General features: G+C 39.3%; 1 protein-coding gene across 10 annotated transcripts in view; it reads left to right on the top strand.

Annotated features, from left to right (window-relative positions):
* Positions 1-1,464: 1,464 nt before the first annotated feature.
* CLEC16A (C-type lectin domain containing 16A) overlaps positions 1,465-14,949 on the top strand; it is a 96,968-nt gene continuing 83,483 nt past the window's right edge. For 7 of the 10 annotated variants that reach the window (XR_011134752.1, XR_011134751.1, XM_068908893.1 and 4 more), the window contains exons 1-5: positions 1,940-2,194; positions 11,014-11,142; positions 12,789-12,922; positions 13,734-13,882; positions 14,574-14,679. Coding sequence is in view for 8 of the 10 variants with exons in the window: in XM_068908893.1 (XP_068764994.1) it covers positions 2,115-2,194; positions 11,014-11,142; positions 12,789-12,922; positions 13,734-13,882; positions 14,574-14,679 (598 nt within the window). In the remaining 2 variants the exon portion in view is untranslated. Of the gene's footprint in view, positions 2,195-8,811; positions 9,003-11,013; positions 11,143-11,813; positions 11,840-12,788; positions 12,923-13,733; positions 13,883-14,573; positions 14,680-14,949 lie in introns of all 10 variants that reach the window. The other 3 variants (XM_068908894.1, XM_068908892.1, XM_068908890.1) reach the window with 2 other exon arrangements.

The raw sequence follows: 14,949 nt of genomic DNA, 5'->3' as shown, positions 1-14,949 counted from the left end.
CCCGCGCTGCCCGCACGGCAGGATGCGGTTTCCTCTCGGTGCTCCCCGTGGCTGCACAACGCACGCACCGAGCTCCCAAGCTTTCTGGGGCCGCCAGGCGCTTCCAGAGCTTCTTCAGCATCCCCTCCAGTACCTGCCAATGGATTTATAAGCGTTAGGACTTTCCACACGTGTCTCCTCTGCAATAGGTCATTCTGCTTCTTTTATTTGCTCTTGAAGCTCAGGTAGGCTGTCAGGTTTTGGTTTTCTTGATGCCAGAGGCAATAATAATGGAACTTTAATATTCAGTTGAGGCGTTTATTTATTGAGAAAGGTTTTACCAATACCAAATTATAATCAAAGGCATGATTTTAAACTTGTTTGACACTGGACGACAAACCCAACTCTTTTTCTTCAACTTTTAGTTTGCTTTAGTATAATTCTTTATCTGGTTAAATCAAATAAATATAAAATAAATCCACTAGGACAGTCATTACTAGTCTTTATTCTGCTTTAATTAAGCTGGTTTTAAAGCCAATTCAAAATTAGACGTGCAATACTGTGTATGAAAGACCCTAAGGTCTTCATACCTAAGAAGAATGGCAGCAACTGCATTTCCATCACTGCTTCCTGCTGCGTCTTGTTCTCTTCTGCTTAGAACTGACCCTACCAAAAACTGCTTCGTCTTTGAGTTACAAGGTGAACAAGAAACGTCAGAGGCCAATATTATAGCTCACAGTACAATGTATTTGAAAGCTATGTGCACATGTTAAAAGGTTATTTTTGGTTTAGGCTAAAATTAGTCTTTTGTATTCTTCTAACCTAACAGTCTTCTCACGACTTGACTAGATCGAAGTCACATAACTTCCAAAACAGAGGGGCAGAATAAATTAAAAACAGAATGCCAAAAATTCTAAAAATAGAATAGGCTCCCGGAGGTGCAGGGCGTCCTTCAGGCTTTCGAGGTTCATAACTGCCGTTGTGGTCAAACGTGGCACTTAGCTAATCACATACCTGACATGAAGCGCGTTTCACTCCTCAGAAGTGTCATTTGGTGTGTATATTTTGCCTTTGCTTTCCTCTTAACAGAACTGCCAAAATAAGGTTCCCAGAGGGAGCTGGCTTAGGGTAAGCGTTTTCCCTTTTCTTTGGGCAAACTGACAGGAAAGGAGAAAACTCTGGGCTCCCCGGGGACCTTTCGCGATTTGTACTAGGCGGGAGGCGGGTGATGGCCGCGGCGGTGGCGGCTGGCGGGCGGTGGCGGCGCGTGGCCGCTGCGGCGGTTAGCGGGCTGTGGTGACTCGTGGCGGTTGGCGGGCTGTGGCGGCGCGTGGCCGTTGTGGCGGTTGGCGAGCGGTGGCGGCGCGTGGCCGTTGTGGCGGTCGGCGGGCTGCGCGGCGCGTGGCGGGCCGTGGCGGAGGACAGGCAGCCCCGCCCGCTCGCAGCGCCTCCTCTCGGTCCGCGCTGCAGCAGGGGGAAAGGACAGGGGCCGCAGCGCCAGGAGGACCCGAGGCGTCGCAGAGCCTGCAGGGAAGGACAGCGGGAGGAGTGTTTTCCCCTTCGGCTCCGGTGTTTTGCTTTCACTGTTTGTTTTTACCCCCTTGCAGGGAGCGATGACACAGCCGAAATAAAAGGACCGTCCCCATCCCGCTTTCCCCACCTCGGGGACCCTGGAAAAACAGGCATCCCCCAGAAAAATGTCGGATCCGTCCTAAGCCCTCGCCTGACGCTCCTGTCCGCCCCGGCTGGCGCACACCGCCCCTCCCGCCGCCGCGGTCTCGAGCCCCCCGCCTGAGCTCAACGGGCACCAACAGCCCCGGCGCCTCCCTGCGCGGAGCCCGCCCCCCGCGCTGTGCCGCGCGCACGGTGCATGCTGGGACTTGCAGTCCGCACCTTGCTACCAGGCTGGGGGAGGCGGGGCGGCGGGACTCTATTTCCCAGCGTGCCCCGTCGGCGCGTGCGCCTTGGCGCTTGCGTGCGCCGGTCGCTTGGGTCGGCGGCCGCCGGTCGCTGAGGTGCCGGCTGCTTCCTGGTCTCCGCCCGCCTCGGCGCTGCCCGTCCGCTCGGCGCGTCGCTCCCCTCGGGGCCATGGCGGCCTAGAGCCTCGCGGGCCGCAACCACCCTTTGCCGCCAGCATGTTCGGCCGCTCCCGCAGCTGGGTGGGCGGCGGGCACGGGAAGGCCGCCCGCAGCATCCACTCCTTGGATCACCTCAAGTAAGCGCGGGGCCGGCGGGGGGCTCGGAAGAGGGGGGCGGAGAGGGGGAAGGGCTCTGAGGGGAGCGCGGGGCTGCCGGGGGCGGCGAGCGGGAGTCGCTCCGCGGCTGCCCTCCCCGGCGGGGCTGCCGGCGCCTGTCGGCGTTTGCGGGGGAGAGCTGGTGGGCTCCGCCTCGGGCGGCTCGGAGGCGGCCGCGGAGGCTCAGAGGCGTGCGGGGCGGGGGAGGCTTCCCGGTCCCTCCCCGGTTTACGCGTTTTGCAGCTTTCCTGAGCCAAAGGCTCCTGGAGCAGTTCTCGAGCAGCGACGGAGGTCTTCCATCTAGCGTGGTTTTGTTTCTTTCTCCTTCTCAGTGAAATGAATCCCGATTTTGATAGCACTTTTGTCTCTTTGTCCCCAAATATCTTCAGGACAGACTCAGTTCCATGATGCAATGTCACACTCACGGCTGTGATACGTGTTTTTTTTTTCTGATTATGTTACAGACTCACCCTGTAGAGTAGAGCGTAAGAGGTGTTGCATACGAGAAATATTACATTCCTGTTGAGAGAGAACTTTTATTGTTTCCTGGTAGTGGCCAAGAAGCAAGGAACCTGGTCCTGGGCTGTGAACAGTACAGAGCTTTTGAAAAGGAAAAAGATCTTAGTAGTCAGCAGTGATTCACAACAGTCAGGGAGGTGGTCTGCAGGTCCAGGGATGTATCCTGAGTAGAAGGCTCAGCAGCTGGCACGAAAATAAAGCTATTGAGGTTGGGAGTTGTAGTGGTAGTCTCCGCAGTCTGATATCCGTGCGTTATTGCTAACTGCAGAAGGAATGGAGTAACTTTTTCTAGCTCTGCCACGGGACAGTTGGAGAGAAGACAAGGGATAAAAACTCCTAAGTTCTCTGTTTCATTCTAAGAGTTCTGATTACTGCAAGAAAATCAAGGAGGTCTCTTCTTAGAGAGCTTCTCTCATTACTGAATAACTGTGGTGCTGGACCTGGTCATAATTAATTTTTTTTTTCCTGAGTTTTGTCATTCCGAAGTGAAAGATGCCATCCTATTTTAGGGAAGTTAGTTTAAGGAACTGAAAATTGTCATTGCATTACTTCTGGTAGAGTGAGAAGTACCATATTCGTTGATATTCAGTTCATATCCACTGCATGAAATATTGTCTCCCTTTTAATGGCAGCTGAAGTATTGCAGAAATTAATTGCCTTATCTTCTTGCTTCCTAGAGTAACTTGTATTCCCGTTATGAATAGGCGAATTAATTTTTCAAGAGTAATGTTAATGATCTTTTAAGTGAGATATCAGTTCTTCTTGATCCGCATATCTCTGCGTTGATTCTCCCAATTAGTATAGCTATCATTTCATAAAAGCATGATACCTGGGGTTCCTCTTTACTTTAGTCTAAGGCCTTTTTTTCTCATCCTCCATAGGTGCAGTGGTATTCAAACTACGAAGAGTGACTTTAAAACTTGCATTCGAACTTGAATGGGCAGCTCCTAAATAGATCTGGAGCAGCATATTAGAAATTGAGGCTTTCCCCGATTGTGTATCAGGGTTCAGATTTGGATGGTGTGAGTGGATGGACAATTGTCACAGACTTCCTCCTGGTTTAAAGCCTGCAGATTGATCTAAATGGACCTATTTTCGTTTTCCTTTGGGAAAGACCAGATATGATCCTGGTCTGTTACTTGAATGTGTGTGCAGGTTTCATGTCTCTAGCTGCCTTCTCTTAATTTTCTGACTGTTGTGGATAGCCGTGATAATGTTTTTGGGTTCCCAGGCTCAGCTTTTTAAGCATCTTACTAATGTCAGAATCTGGTCCCAAAGCAAATTAAGGGAGCTGTATCTGTTGTCCTAAAACTGCTTTTGTTTTAAATTAAAAAATTGTAGTGATCTGTTGGGTTTTGTTTAGCTTAGGTGAATATCAGTAATGAATGAATCCTAATATAAGCATATTATTCATTCATTCACTGTTGCATGTGGGAACAACACGTTTTTCATCTTTTTTAAGTTCTAATTTAAAAAAAAAAATCTGTGTTTTTAGCAGTTAACACTTATGTTTTTGACAGTTATGCTTAGGGTAGCTTTTAAAATAATAGCTGTAATGTTCTCTAAATATGAAGCTGAAGAAGCTGGAGTGTTTGTCACTGTTAAATATTCTTGCTGTATTACTGTTTTATACTGTTCCTTCTTTCCTTCCCAGTCTGCCTGTAAAAGCCAAATGTTGTATAGTAATTGTCTTCAGACTTAGCTGTAGAGAAATCTGAATACTTTGCAACAAAATGGACAATTTTGCTCAACAGCATGAAAATAAAATTCATTTGGGGCAATATGTGAAAAAGGTGATGCTCTTAATCCTATTCTGAACAGGTGGCAATGCCCTTTCTTCATGATTCAGTTCTTGGTGACCTCAGTGGATAACTCAGTGAATTAACAGCTTGAGGTGCCCCCTCTCCTCCCTCAAATTATTTTTTATCTGCAATAATAATAAGTGATGTATGATCAGCAATGCAATGCCAGTAGCAGTAATCTTTATCACAAGAAAAGGAGAGCATTAACAAGGAAAGCACTTTCTAAATGAAATCACTGTGAATACAAAACTTATTGAGAAATATATAGTTGGTAGTTTTCAATGATTAGTCAAATTACAAGGAGAATTTGAATGGGCTCTGGCAGTAATGAGTAGGATGCACTTGTATAAGATTTGAATCTTACAAGTGCTTTTTTCAAGGTGATCTATGTATTCTAGTCCTTATCTCTAAACCGGAGAAATGTTGAAAACCAGCAAGATTAAATTTAAAGTGTGTGACTCTTTACCAAAGAAAGAGAAATTGAGTGCATAAATACAAAACGGAATGTAACTGTACTGCAGAAAGTAATTTTGAAAGCATGGTAGGTCAGACTGAGTAAGTCAACATCATCAGGCATTGCTGGGGAAGGAAAGGGAAGAGAGGGAAAGGGGGAAAAAAAGTTACCCTCAGATAGAAACATAGGAATGTTGTATTTAACATACAGAAGGCAGTTATTCTGAGCTACTTAGTACTAGTGGACATTTAGATAGAACACCTATCTGGTTTTGATACGGAGAGAAACAAATTCAATTGCAGAGAAAGAGAGAGCAAGAATGCCGATGCTTGATGAAATTTGAAGAAATTGAATTCAATTTTAGAGAAAAGAGGCTGATGAGAGGGACACTTTCAGCATGTTAGAATCTTTTAGGCAAGAAAAATGTGATCGTATGTTCTCTTGTGGCTATGGATGGTAGAACAAGTAATATCCTGTTTGGTTTGCAGCAGAAGGGACTTAGTCTAGAAGAAGTATTGTGGTTTGTGCCTCTTATCTAAGAGCTGAAGCATATAATTCTCTTCTAGAATACTAGCTTTGTTGGATTTTGTGTGTGTATGTGTAATATCTTTAACTGTGAAATCTAAAATGACATTACTGTAAAAGAACCGATACCTTTGATCTGTTCAGACTCTGTATATTCCAAGTGTTTGTTTAGCGGACTGTGCGAATTACAGTTGCTAGCTAAATGTCAATAGCAAAAGCAGTTCCCCAGCAGTAAAGTGAAATTTAGGGCTTTTCTAAGATAACGGTTGAAGTGAGTAAAGTAACAGAATGAAAAAGAGCAAAGGTTCTTCATTTCAGGAACATGGAGGAAAGCCTATCTTGATAAGTTCACCTTCTTTTGAGTTGTCTGCATTATTTTTTTTCAACTCTATCAAAAAACAATGCTGAGTTTCTTGTGCATGTGTTGAGTAGAACACACCAACCTTGCTGTTACCAATTAGCTTATCCTATTGAAATTATGTTATGCTATGTTACCAGAATGAAATTAACCTGGGCAATCCTTATGGAAATACTTTTTTTTTTTTTTAAACATGCATAAATGTCGGGTTTAATCTAAACTGTAAACAATACAGCTGGGTTCAGTAGAACTGAGAGAATTATTGCTTTTAGTCAGCAGATGTTGGATCTGGAACTTCCTTCCTGTCAGCCTTAATACAGTTTCTTCAAGGCTTGCTTTTGAAATTTTGCTTATTCAGTCTTTGAACAAATGTGCTGTGGAATGGATTGACTAAAGGAAAATTGTGATATTGTATGTTAAGTGTTTTGGTGTGACGTTGTGGTCTAGTGGAAACAGTTAGGCACAATTTAATCTAGTTATCTAATACCTTGTGGAACTGAGATCTGGAGAGGTTATGATATGGTACTATGCACTTCCTGGCTGCTTGTCACTAGTATTTTTCAGAGAACTTGGCCTTTTCATGCCCTTTGGTTAATAATTGTGGGAATATCAATACTTAGTAAATGCAAAAAGGCTAAACGTTCTGGAAACAAGAACAGTAGTAGTGGCTGCCTATGAAAATGATCTCAAATAACTTCTTTACCTTTATATGAGAATTGTGTCTCTGAGACAGGGTCAGAACCCACTTCTTAAAGGTGGCATCTAGCAGTTTAAAATGAAATTATCTTTTCCCTTTATGCACTGTTTCTCTATCCCTCTGTTCTGTACGTGCTTTCAATCCTAAAAATGAATGCACCATGGCTGTTTGAGGCAACAGTCTTTTCGGCTATGCAAGCCTGAAGTTATTGCTTCCTCACTAGCTTCATTTTCTTCTTTCTCTTGTTTGTGTGACTTCTTCAGGTATGGTTCTTGCCTACTTTTGCATGAAAGGCAGCCACTCTTGTATAGGTTAGGGTTTCTTACTGTTATCTCTGGCTGCTGCAGTAGTCACTGTAATCTGTTTCTGCAGCTCCTCACCTTAGGAGTTGTGACCTGTGGCTAAAATATCAAGAAAGTTCTTATTGCCAGTTGAGGATAGTCTAACCTCAGTAGATGCGTAGCCAGATCTAGTTGATCTTCCTCCCCTCTCAGTCTACAAACTGTAATTTAAGCTGGTTAGCTTCACAGTGGAATGGATAAAGAGAATTTGTGTGATTTATTCCAGTAATTCAGTGGTAGTATCTTGAACCAACTTGGCCATTTCTGAAGCTATCTTCTGATTATAACCTTGGTTTTCCTGCTAATGTGAAAGGTTGAGCAGCCTTATCTGGAATTTGAGCTTGGTATCTCTGTTTCTAGGTACAAATAACGTTTTTCCTACTTTTCCAACCTGTTTGTAAAGAGGTTTTTTATCTAGACCTGTTTTTACTTTTAAATGTTTCTCATTATTATCTCAATGCTTGGTATTTTAATTAAATCCTTTTATGTGCAGGATACATGCCATTATAGTTGCTTGCTAAACATTTCTCATGACCTGGTCACATAGTGTCCGTAAGTAAGTATGACTAAAGATTCTTGTTTCATACCTGATTCATTTCCTGAACTACTGACCATGCTGTGCATTGAGTTTCCTCTACAAGGACCTTAATTATGTATTTATAGGCAGCATGAAGCAGCAAGTATATTATAGTTAAATTCTCTAGTATAGTGTTTCCCGAGTGCTCGACTTCCTAAACTGTTATCTGTTTTAATGTGCTTTTTGTAAGAAGTAGAAAAATAATTGCACAATTTATGTATTCATGAGTAATTGTAATATGGTACTGTGATGAGCATGGTTTCTTACCAGAAAATATTCAGAACTTTCTGTCTTGTGAAGTTGTTGGCAAAATCTCCCACTGATGTCAGTGGTATCATCAGGTGCTTTGATATTTCCTGTATGGTGGGTTTTTCTGTTTGTTTTTTTTGTTTGAACTTGAAGCTTTCGGATGTAGAGGGATAGAGATGAGTCTCTTCTTTGTCAGGGTTTAGTGTTTTGGAGCACAAACTTTTATCCTTTATAATCAGCATGCTAAGATAGTTTTTTTTTTTTTAAAGAATTTGTGTAAATATAAAAATACCAGTTTTGTGCAATACTTTGTAGTCTCACGATACAGGATGTTAAATGACCTATCTGGTAAGGGAAACAAGTTCGTGCATGCTTTTTCATCTATTTTCAAGTAAATGGATAAAGGAGCAGCTTAAAAGTAAAGCCTGTATTTTCTCTTAGTGCATTGGTGTGTTTGCAAGTCAGGAAACTTTGCTGTGATACTGATATCCAGCAAATAAATTTGGACTTAAGAATGTATTTATGGTTATTAAATTTTCCTTGCTTTGTCAGAAATGTTTGTAATGCCCTACATTGCAGTGACTCTTTAACTGAGATAATAGCATATAATTCTTTCCATTGTTTTTACTTATCAGAATTCTGTAGTTGGAGTAAACCTTGTTCCCAAGTTTATGTAATGTTACTAATTATAAATATATCTAAATTATCATATCTATAAACATATCGCTTCAAATAAATAGGCTAAAATATGTTAGGCAGTGTAACATTAATTATCCTTTTAAAACTAAACTAACTCTCTCTCTCAACAAATAGTTACTAAGTAGATTATTGCAGAATGAACTCTTCTGATGTAATTGCCTTCAGACTTCAACTGTTCATTGTTCTATTAACTGACGTGCACACAGAGCAATGACTTGACTCATTGTCCTGATAACAGGTATAGTACCATAACAGGAAGTTTTTGCAGGACCTGTGTACCATGTGCTTATTAGAAAGCCTCAGGAATTCTAACAGGTGGTCAAACTTACACACTGCTCCATCTTCTCTGTGAACCATCGTACTGTCTGTCTCCACAGAAGGAATTTTGAACTGTGATACTTGGATTAACTGAAGAGGATCTGCGCATAAGCTTGTCTTGTTGTCGAGTTACTTCTGTTGTGAACCAGCACGTGACTAGGCAGATATGACTGTAGGAGGTAGCTATGAATCATCTTTTCCCATGACTGGTTTCAACCTGAGCAGTTCCAGATCTGGATTTGGGAAACAGGTATTGATCTGTGAGGAAAAACAGTGGAGAGAGGGAGAGAGAGACAGAGACAGAGAATTTTTTACTGAACAGGAAGAGTATGAAAGACCTATCTTTTCCCCTTCCTGCCATCTTTTCCTTTTCTCTTCCTCCTCCCTCTGCTCAGCTAGCCTTAATATGATTTATTCTTTATCACATTGCTGATTTTGGGGGAGGGAAAGAACCATGTGGTATATCAATTTGTTAAAACTGTAAACTTTTCAGAGTTGCTCGTTTAGCTTCCAATGTGTTTATGCAGTACCTAACACAGTAAGCCCTTGTTCAATGATTAAGCACGGTCATAATTGGCAGACATATAACATCTTACCACAAGATTATAATAAACTTTTATGGAATAGCTCCTGTTTCCTGCATGGCCTGTGAGGATGGTCTGTGTCTTGTAGCAAGTCATGTGAAGTTCTGGCCAACTGAGAGGCAACTCTGTCGGGGTTGAAGAAGATTCCTAAAACCAGTTGTAAATTTTAAGGGAACTGGAAGTATGGTTAAACTTTTCTTCATTGAATTAAAACATGAAAAAGGTTCTAAAGCTAGATGATATCTTCTTTTGTTTCTTCCGAAGCCTGATAAATAGTTGGAACAGTCTTATACAGGTATTCAGTTAAGTGGCGTTCTAATGTCCAGCTGCATGTTTCCCCTGTGCGGTGATTAAGTAGATTAAATTGATGGGAAATACTGGTTTTTGAAATGTGATTTCAAGTCTGGTTTTGACACATTTCTGAAACTTATTGCAACCAGAGACTCCCAAAATTTTGTTTTAGAAATGCACAATATTTCCTGGAACTGTATGGTAGCTTGGCAAAATCTATATTTTTTTTATCTTTTGCTCCCCAGCCACTGGAGGTCATTGGGTCTGTGGCTTTCCTTAAAAATGGGCATCCTTAACTCTTAAACTCCTGTGTTTTACACTCCTATACTAATGGTTTGCTAAAGTCTCAACCTGTAATCATTGGACAAACTTCTGCAGCACCCAAAACAACGATAGACTGCCCCATAGCCAGAACTTGCAGGTGTTTAGTAAGCTGAACTTTTTGCAGTCTTAAAATTATGTGAAAATTCTCTAAATATGTAGTAATTTAAATTTTGTTCTTTCATAATAATTGTGCCACTTCCTTACATTCTTCCTTTTTCTTTATTACTTCCTAAAAGCAAAAGCCACAGATGAGAGGAGTGATTCTGAATATCTTCTCATGCTTTTCTTAAAATCTTTCCCCCACTTTCTTAAGACAAAGGGAAATAGTCTTTGACATAATATATTATTTTGAAAACAGAAGAAAAACAGAAAATGCACTTTTGACTAAGTAAAATTCTGAGATCTGTAATGCAAGCTTTTCGAATTTTGTTTAGGTTCCTGTAACCTGTTTTTATAGACACACGTTTCTCTAACTTCACTAGACAGTCTTAAACTTTGAGACAGTAGAGCTGGACTTTGCCACCTTTCAGAGCGGTATTTCTATGTTTGAATGGTCAAAGACTTGAAGATGAAGCTTTGTCAAGATGAGTGAAATAGTCTTCGATAGTCCATATCGTTAACCATTAAATTAACATATGTTCTGACAAGTGTCACTGCAGATAATAGAAGGCAGTTTTCTAGCTAGATCTACACATGCGTTTTTCTGGACTTACTCTTTTCTCTGTCAGCTACTGGACTTCAAAGTACTCACAAATAAGTTTCACCAAGTTGCCATAACAAGCACACGGGACAAGTTTTATGTGATTTCTCCTGTTAATATATGTGCATAAGCATTCATAAATAGTCTGGGTAGTTACGGATTTATTTGTCACATATTCTGTTTAACAATTACTTTTCCCTTTGCGTCAGTACTCAAAGGAAATTTTAGAGTTTTAAAATCATACAATGATTAGAAATAGTGTGTATGTGTATCTAAATTAAGTTACAGTGACTACAGACAAACATGGTATGTGTGTGAAAGTCACAGGATGGCATATTAATTGCAATTAATTTTTCTTTTAGGTACATGTATCATGTTTTGACCAAAAACACGACAGTAACAGATCACAACCGCAATCTACTGGTGGAGACTATTCGTTCTATAACAGAGATCCTTATATGGGGAGATCAGAATGACAGTTCAGTATTTGAGTAAGTAATTTTAATCGTTCTTCAAAAACAAAATCCAGATTCAAAATTGCTTGGAGTTGCATAGAGATCTAATTGCAAGAGGCGAACTCTTCTAAGACTGCCTTTCATGAATATTGATAGAAGGGTTATATCCTGTAGCAGAAAGCTAAGCAGGATCAAATTCTTTTCTTATAAAGAAACAGAGAATTTGGTTCTAAAATAACCAATATATTCTATTAATTTAAAAAAAAAATAGTATTCAAAGTCCAGAGGCCTTTTTTCCAAGTACTGTTTTTGTTTGTCCCTAAAATCTTTTACATAGTAAAATACAAAATTAACCTATTTTAGGGTCTGGTTTTACTCAGTACATCTATTAATATCATATGACTTTCATTTGCTCACTTTAATTTATATAAGATACTCTAAATGAGTATCTTATTCTAGCTATGATATTTAGAAATTTTGTTTAGTTGGTATTTTTGTCCTTGTAAAATAATGTGATAGAAAAATAAACTTAAAGAAATAAACTGAATATTCAGAGTTGCAAATCTGACTATTAATACCCATAGCTTGACTGTCTATGAAATTATTTACTTGAAAATACTTAGTCTTTTATGAAGGGAATTTGTGACTGAAATGATGAAAGCTAGTTTGTTTGGTGTTTTTAATTACTTTTAATGTTCCTTTTTCAGGGGATGATTAGTTTTATTTTTACAAGGTGAGTTTAATGTGACTGGGTTATGATGTGAACTAAGAAAGAAAGCTTGTACAGTTCTGATTGTTCATATCTGTACTATAGCTCCATCACATTCCTCACTACAGTCTCTGCTTGGAAGAATTTCAGGGCTGTACAGTTTTGTTTCTGTGCAGTTTATGCAGAAATATTTTTATCATAAATTTGTATTTATGAGGTCCTGATAGGAAAAAGTCCTTTAGAGTTTTTTTAAACTATGTTCATTGCTGGTTTAAAAATGCTGCAGGCAATCACTTCTCTTTGAATTGTGCACAAATCACGCTTTTAAGATGCCTGCTTCTGATATGTAGCCTTCTTTTTTTTGCTCAGCTCCTTGTGGACGTTCTTCTAGTTTATGCTTTGAGTTTACTTCCTTTTTAATTGCATATTTAATAAGAATTTGCAGTACTCTAACATGGTCTTACACATAGGTAATTGAGAATTGAGCTTGAAGGTGATAGCAGAAACTGAGAGTTGCTGAATCCGCTATAGAAGAGCCTTTACAGCGCCAACAAAAAAAAATCAGCTGAACAGTGTTGGAGATAAATAGCCTGTTAGTTTAGGAGCAAGTGAAAGTTAAGTAAAATCTAACCTTCGTTTAAAAGCTCTCCCTTCAAAATTGTCAACTTGTGATTGCAAGGTAGGGAATCTGCCTGATAAATTGGATGCATTAAAACTTAAAAAAAGGAAGTTTAAATAGCTCTGATGTCTTTATATCCCTTTACCACATAATTTGAATGTTTCTAAAGTGCCCTAGTTACTTTTAAGGGCTTTTGAAAGATGTTCTTATGTTATACGGATAAAACTTTGCAGAATACTTCCTTGTAAATAAGCAACTTGTGAATCTTTCCTAGAATCATCCTTGATCCTAGTAAAATCATGTTCTTGTTAAATATAGCAAGTAAATTACTGACACCTCTTTACTGTATTCTAGCTTTTTCTTGGAGAAGAATATGTTTGTTTTCTTTTTGAACATCCTGCGTCAGAAGTCTGGTCGCTATGTATGTGTACAGCTGCTGCAGACCTTGAACATCCTTTTTGAAAACATCAGTCATGAAACATCACTGTGTAAGGGCACATTTTTTAAACTATTTAGGATTAAATGAACAAGATTTGATTTAAATCTTTTTAATTTCATGAACTTTAATGCTGGTGCCCCTCTCTTTAAATTTCTAAATCTTTTTAATTAAACACTGCTGCAAATATAGTGTAATTTGCTCCAAAATATCTTTTAATATAAATTTTCAGTAGTACAAAAGTTAATTGTTTGATACTCTTGAAACACTCATTTCACACATTTCAAGGGGTTCTTTAACTCAGCAGTTAGTTGTGGCCTGAAACATTTGCTTGGCTACTGCAGATTATGCAGTGGAAGTCTGTCATCTAATTCCTACTGTAACTGTTCTGACATCACTGGGGCTGGCATTCAGTTGAAAAGTTGTGTTTACTTCAAGGTTTTAAGAAACGTGGAAAGAAGACAGAAAATTAATGATCAGTTGAAGGTGTACTCTGAGACTATCAATAAGAGAAAATTATACACAAGCCTATGAGAGTATAGTACTTTGAGAGGAGAAAAGGGAGCTTTTTGCGCATGTTATTTGTTTGTGCTGTTTTAAGGGTTTAATTTGTTAGCCACAAAACAAAGTACCATAAAGCATGCTTAAATTGAGGAAACGTAAGTGCAAGTATATTCTGTTCTCAGTTGACTCCTGTTCTTCTCATATTACTGCTTGAATTTGTCACTTAAGGAGTTTGGCTAAAAATTGGGCTCTTCAGGCATCAGATAGTTTGCTGCTAGCTGGTACTTTAAATACAGCTAATTAGCATAATGATTTTTTTCTCTTTTGATTAACCTGTGTCATATCTCTTATTTTTTCAGACTACCTGCTTTCTAATAACTATGTGAATTCTATTATTGTCCACAAATTTGACTTTTCTGATGAGGAGATCATGGCCTATTATATATCATTTTTGAAAACTCTTTCCCTGAAACTCAACAATCATACTGTACATTTCTTTTATAATGAGGTAAGTGAAGAAAGAGTTGCAGTATAAGGATGAAAAGAGTTTGAGTAAAAATTGATACCAGTTTGAGGTGTATTCCATTCAGTCTCAACATGACTTTGTTCTAAATTTATTTTTATTATGGTAATATCAGTGATTGAGAATTCATTTGTGATGATCTCTGGAGAAGCATATTTAAAAAAAGAAGGTCCCTGTCCTTGTACTGCTACAGCGTGACTGAAATCTAAAAGTTAGTATTATTTTGACTGTTTCTGCGATTCTCAAGTCTGCTTCACTGAGAATTCAACCTGTTATGTGCTGTTTACTTACCATGCTTTTCTAAACAGGATTTTTTTTTTTCCTTTCTGCCACTCAATTCTTAAGAGGCTTATTACAAGTCTGCAAGGCCTGGTTCATCAGAGGCCAAAGTTGAAATGTTTTCTTCCTCTTTCTGCATACCACTTTCTGCCAAAAGAGGGCATCAAAACTCTGAATATGCTCAGAGTGAACATGGACTGCTTTGATGGTTAAAGCAGTTTATTTTATATCAAAGCTACAACTGCAACTGACTCTGCATTGTTAAACCATTTTAATTACTTTATAAAAATTAAAAATATCTGAGCAATACATGGAAAACATTTTTCACGTACAGAATATTTGCTAGGATTTTACAAGTTTCAGTTAATACATAATGCTTTCTTTCCTTTTGTTACAGCACACTAATGACTTTGCTTTGTATACAGAAGCTATAAAATTTTTTAACCACCCAGAAAGCATGGTCAGAATTGCTGTTAGGACTATAACTTTAAATGTCTACAAAGGTATGGTTTTTTTTTTTAATATAAAAAAGGCATGTGTGCGAAATGTTTGTTTCATTATAGTTTAATTTTCATACATCTTTAAATTTAGTTCCTGTTATGAGACTGAAAACCTTAGCATGCTGATATGCTTGCTTTACAAGTGCACATGTTGATTTTTATGAAACAGAAACCCAAAGCTAGAGTGTGTATTTTTAAATAGTATGCAGTTAGATTCCTGTTCTGGATATGCCAACTGGACACAAGGAAAAAACATTTCACAGTGGCTAAGCA

The sequence above is a fragment of the Struthio camelus genome, chromosome 15 (assembly GCF_040807025.1).
Source record: "Struthio camelus isolate bStrCam1 chromosome 15, bStrCam1.hap1, whole genome shotgun sequence".
Classification (NCBI taxonomy): domain Eukaryota; kingdom Metazoa; phylum Chordata; class Aves; order Struthioniformes; family Struthionidae; genus Struthio; species Struthio camelus.
Note: the sequence above shows the minus strand (reverse complement) of the source record. Positions and strands in the feature narration are given on the sequence as shown.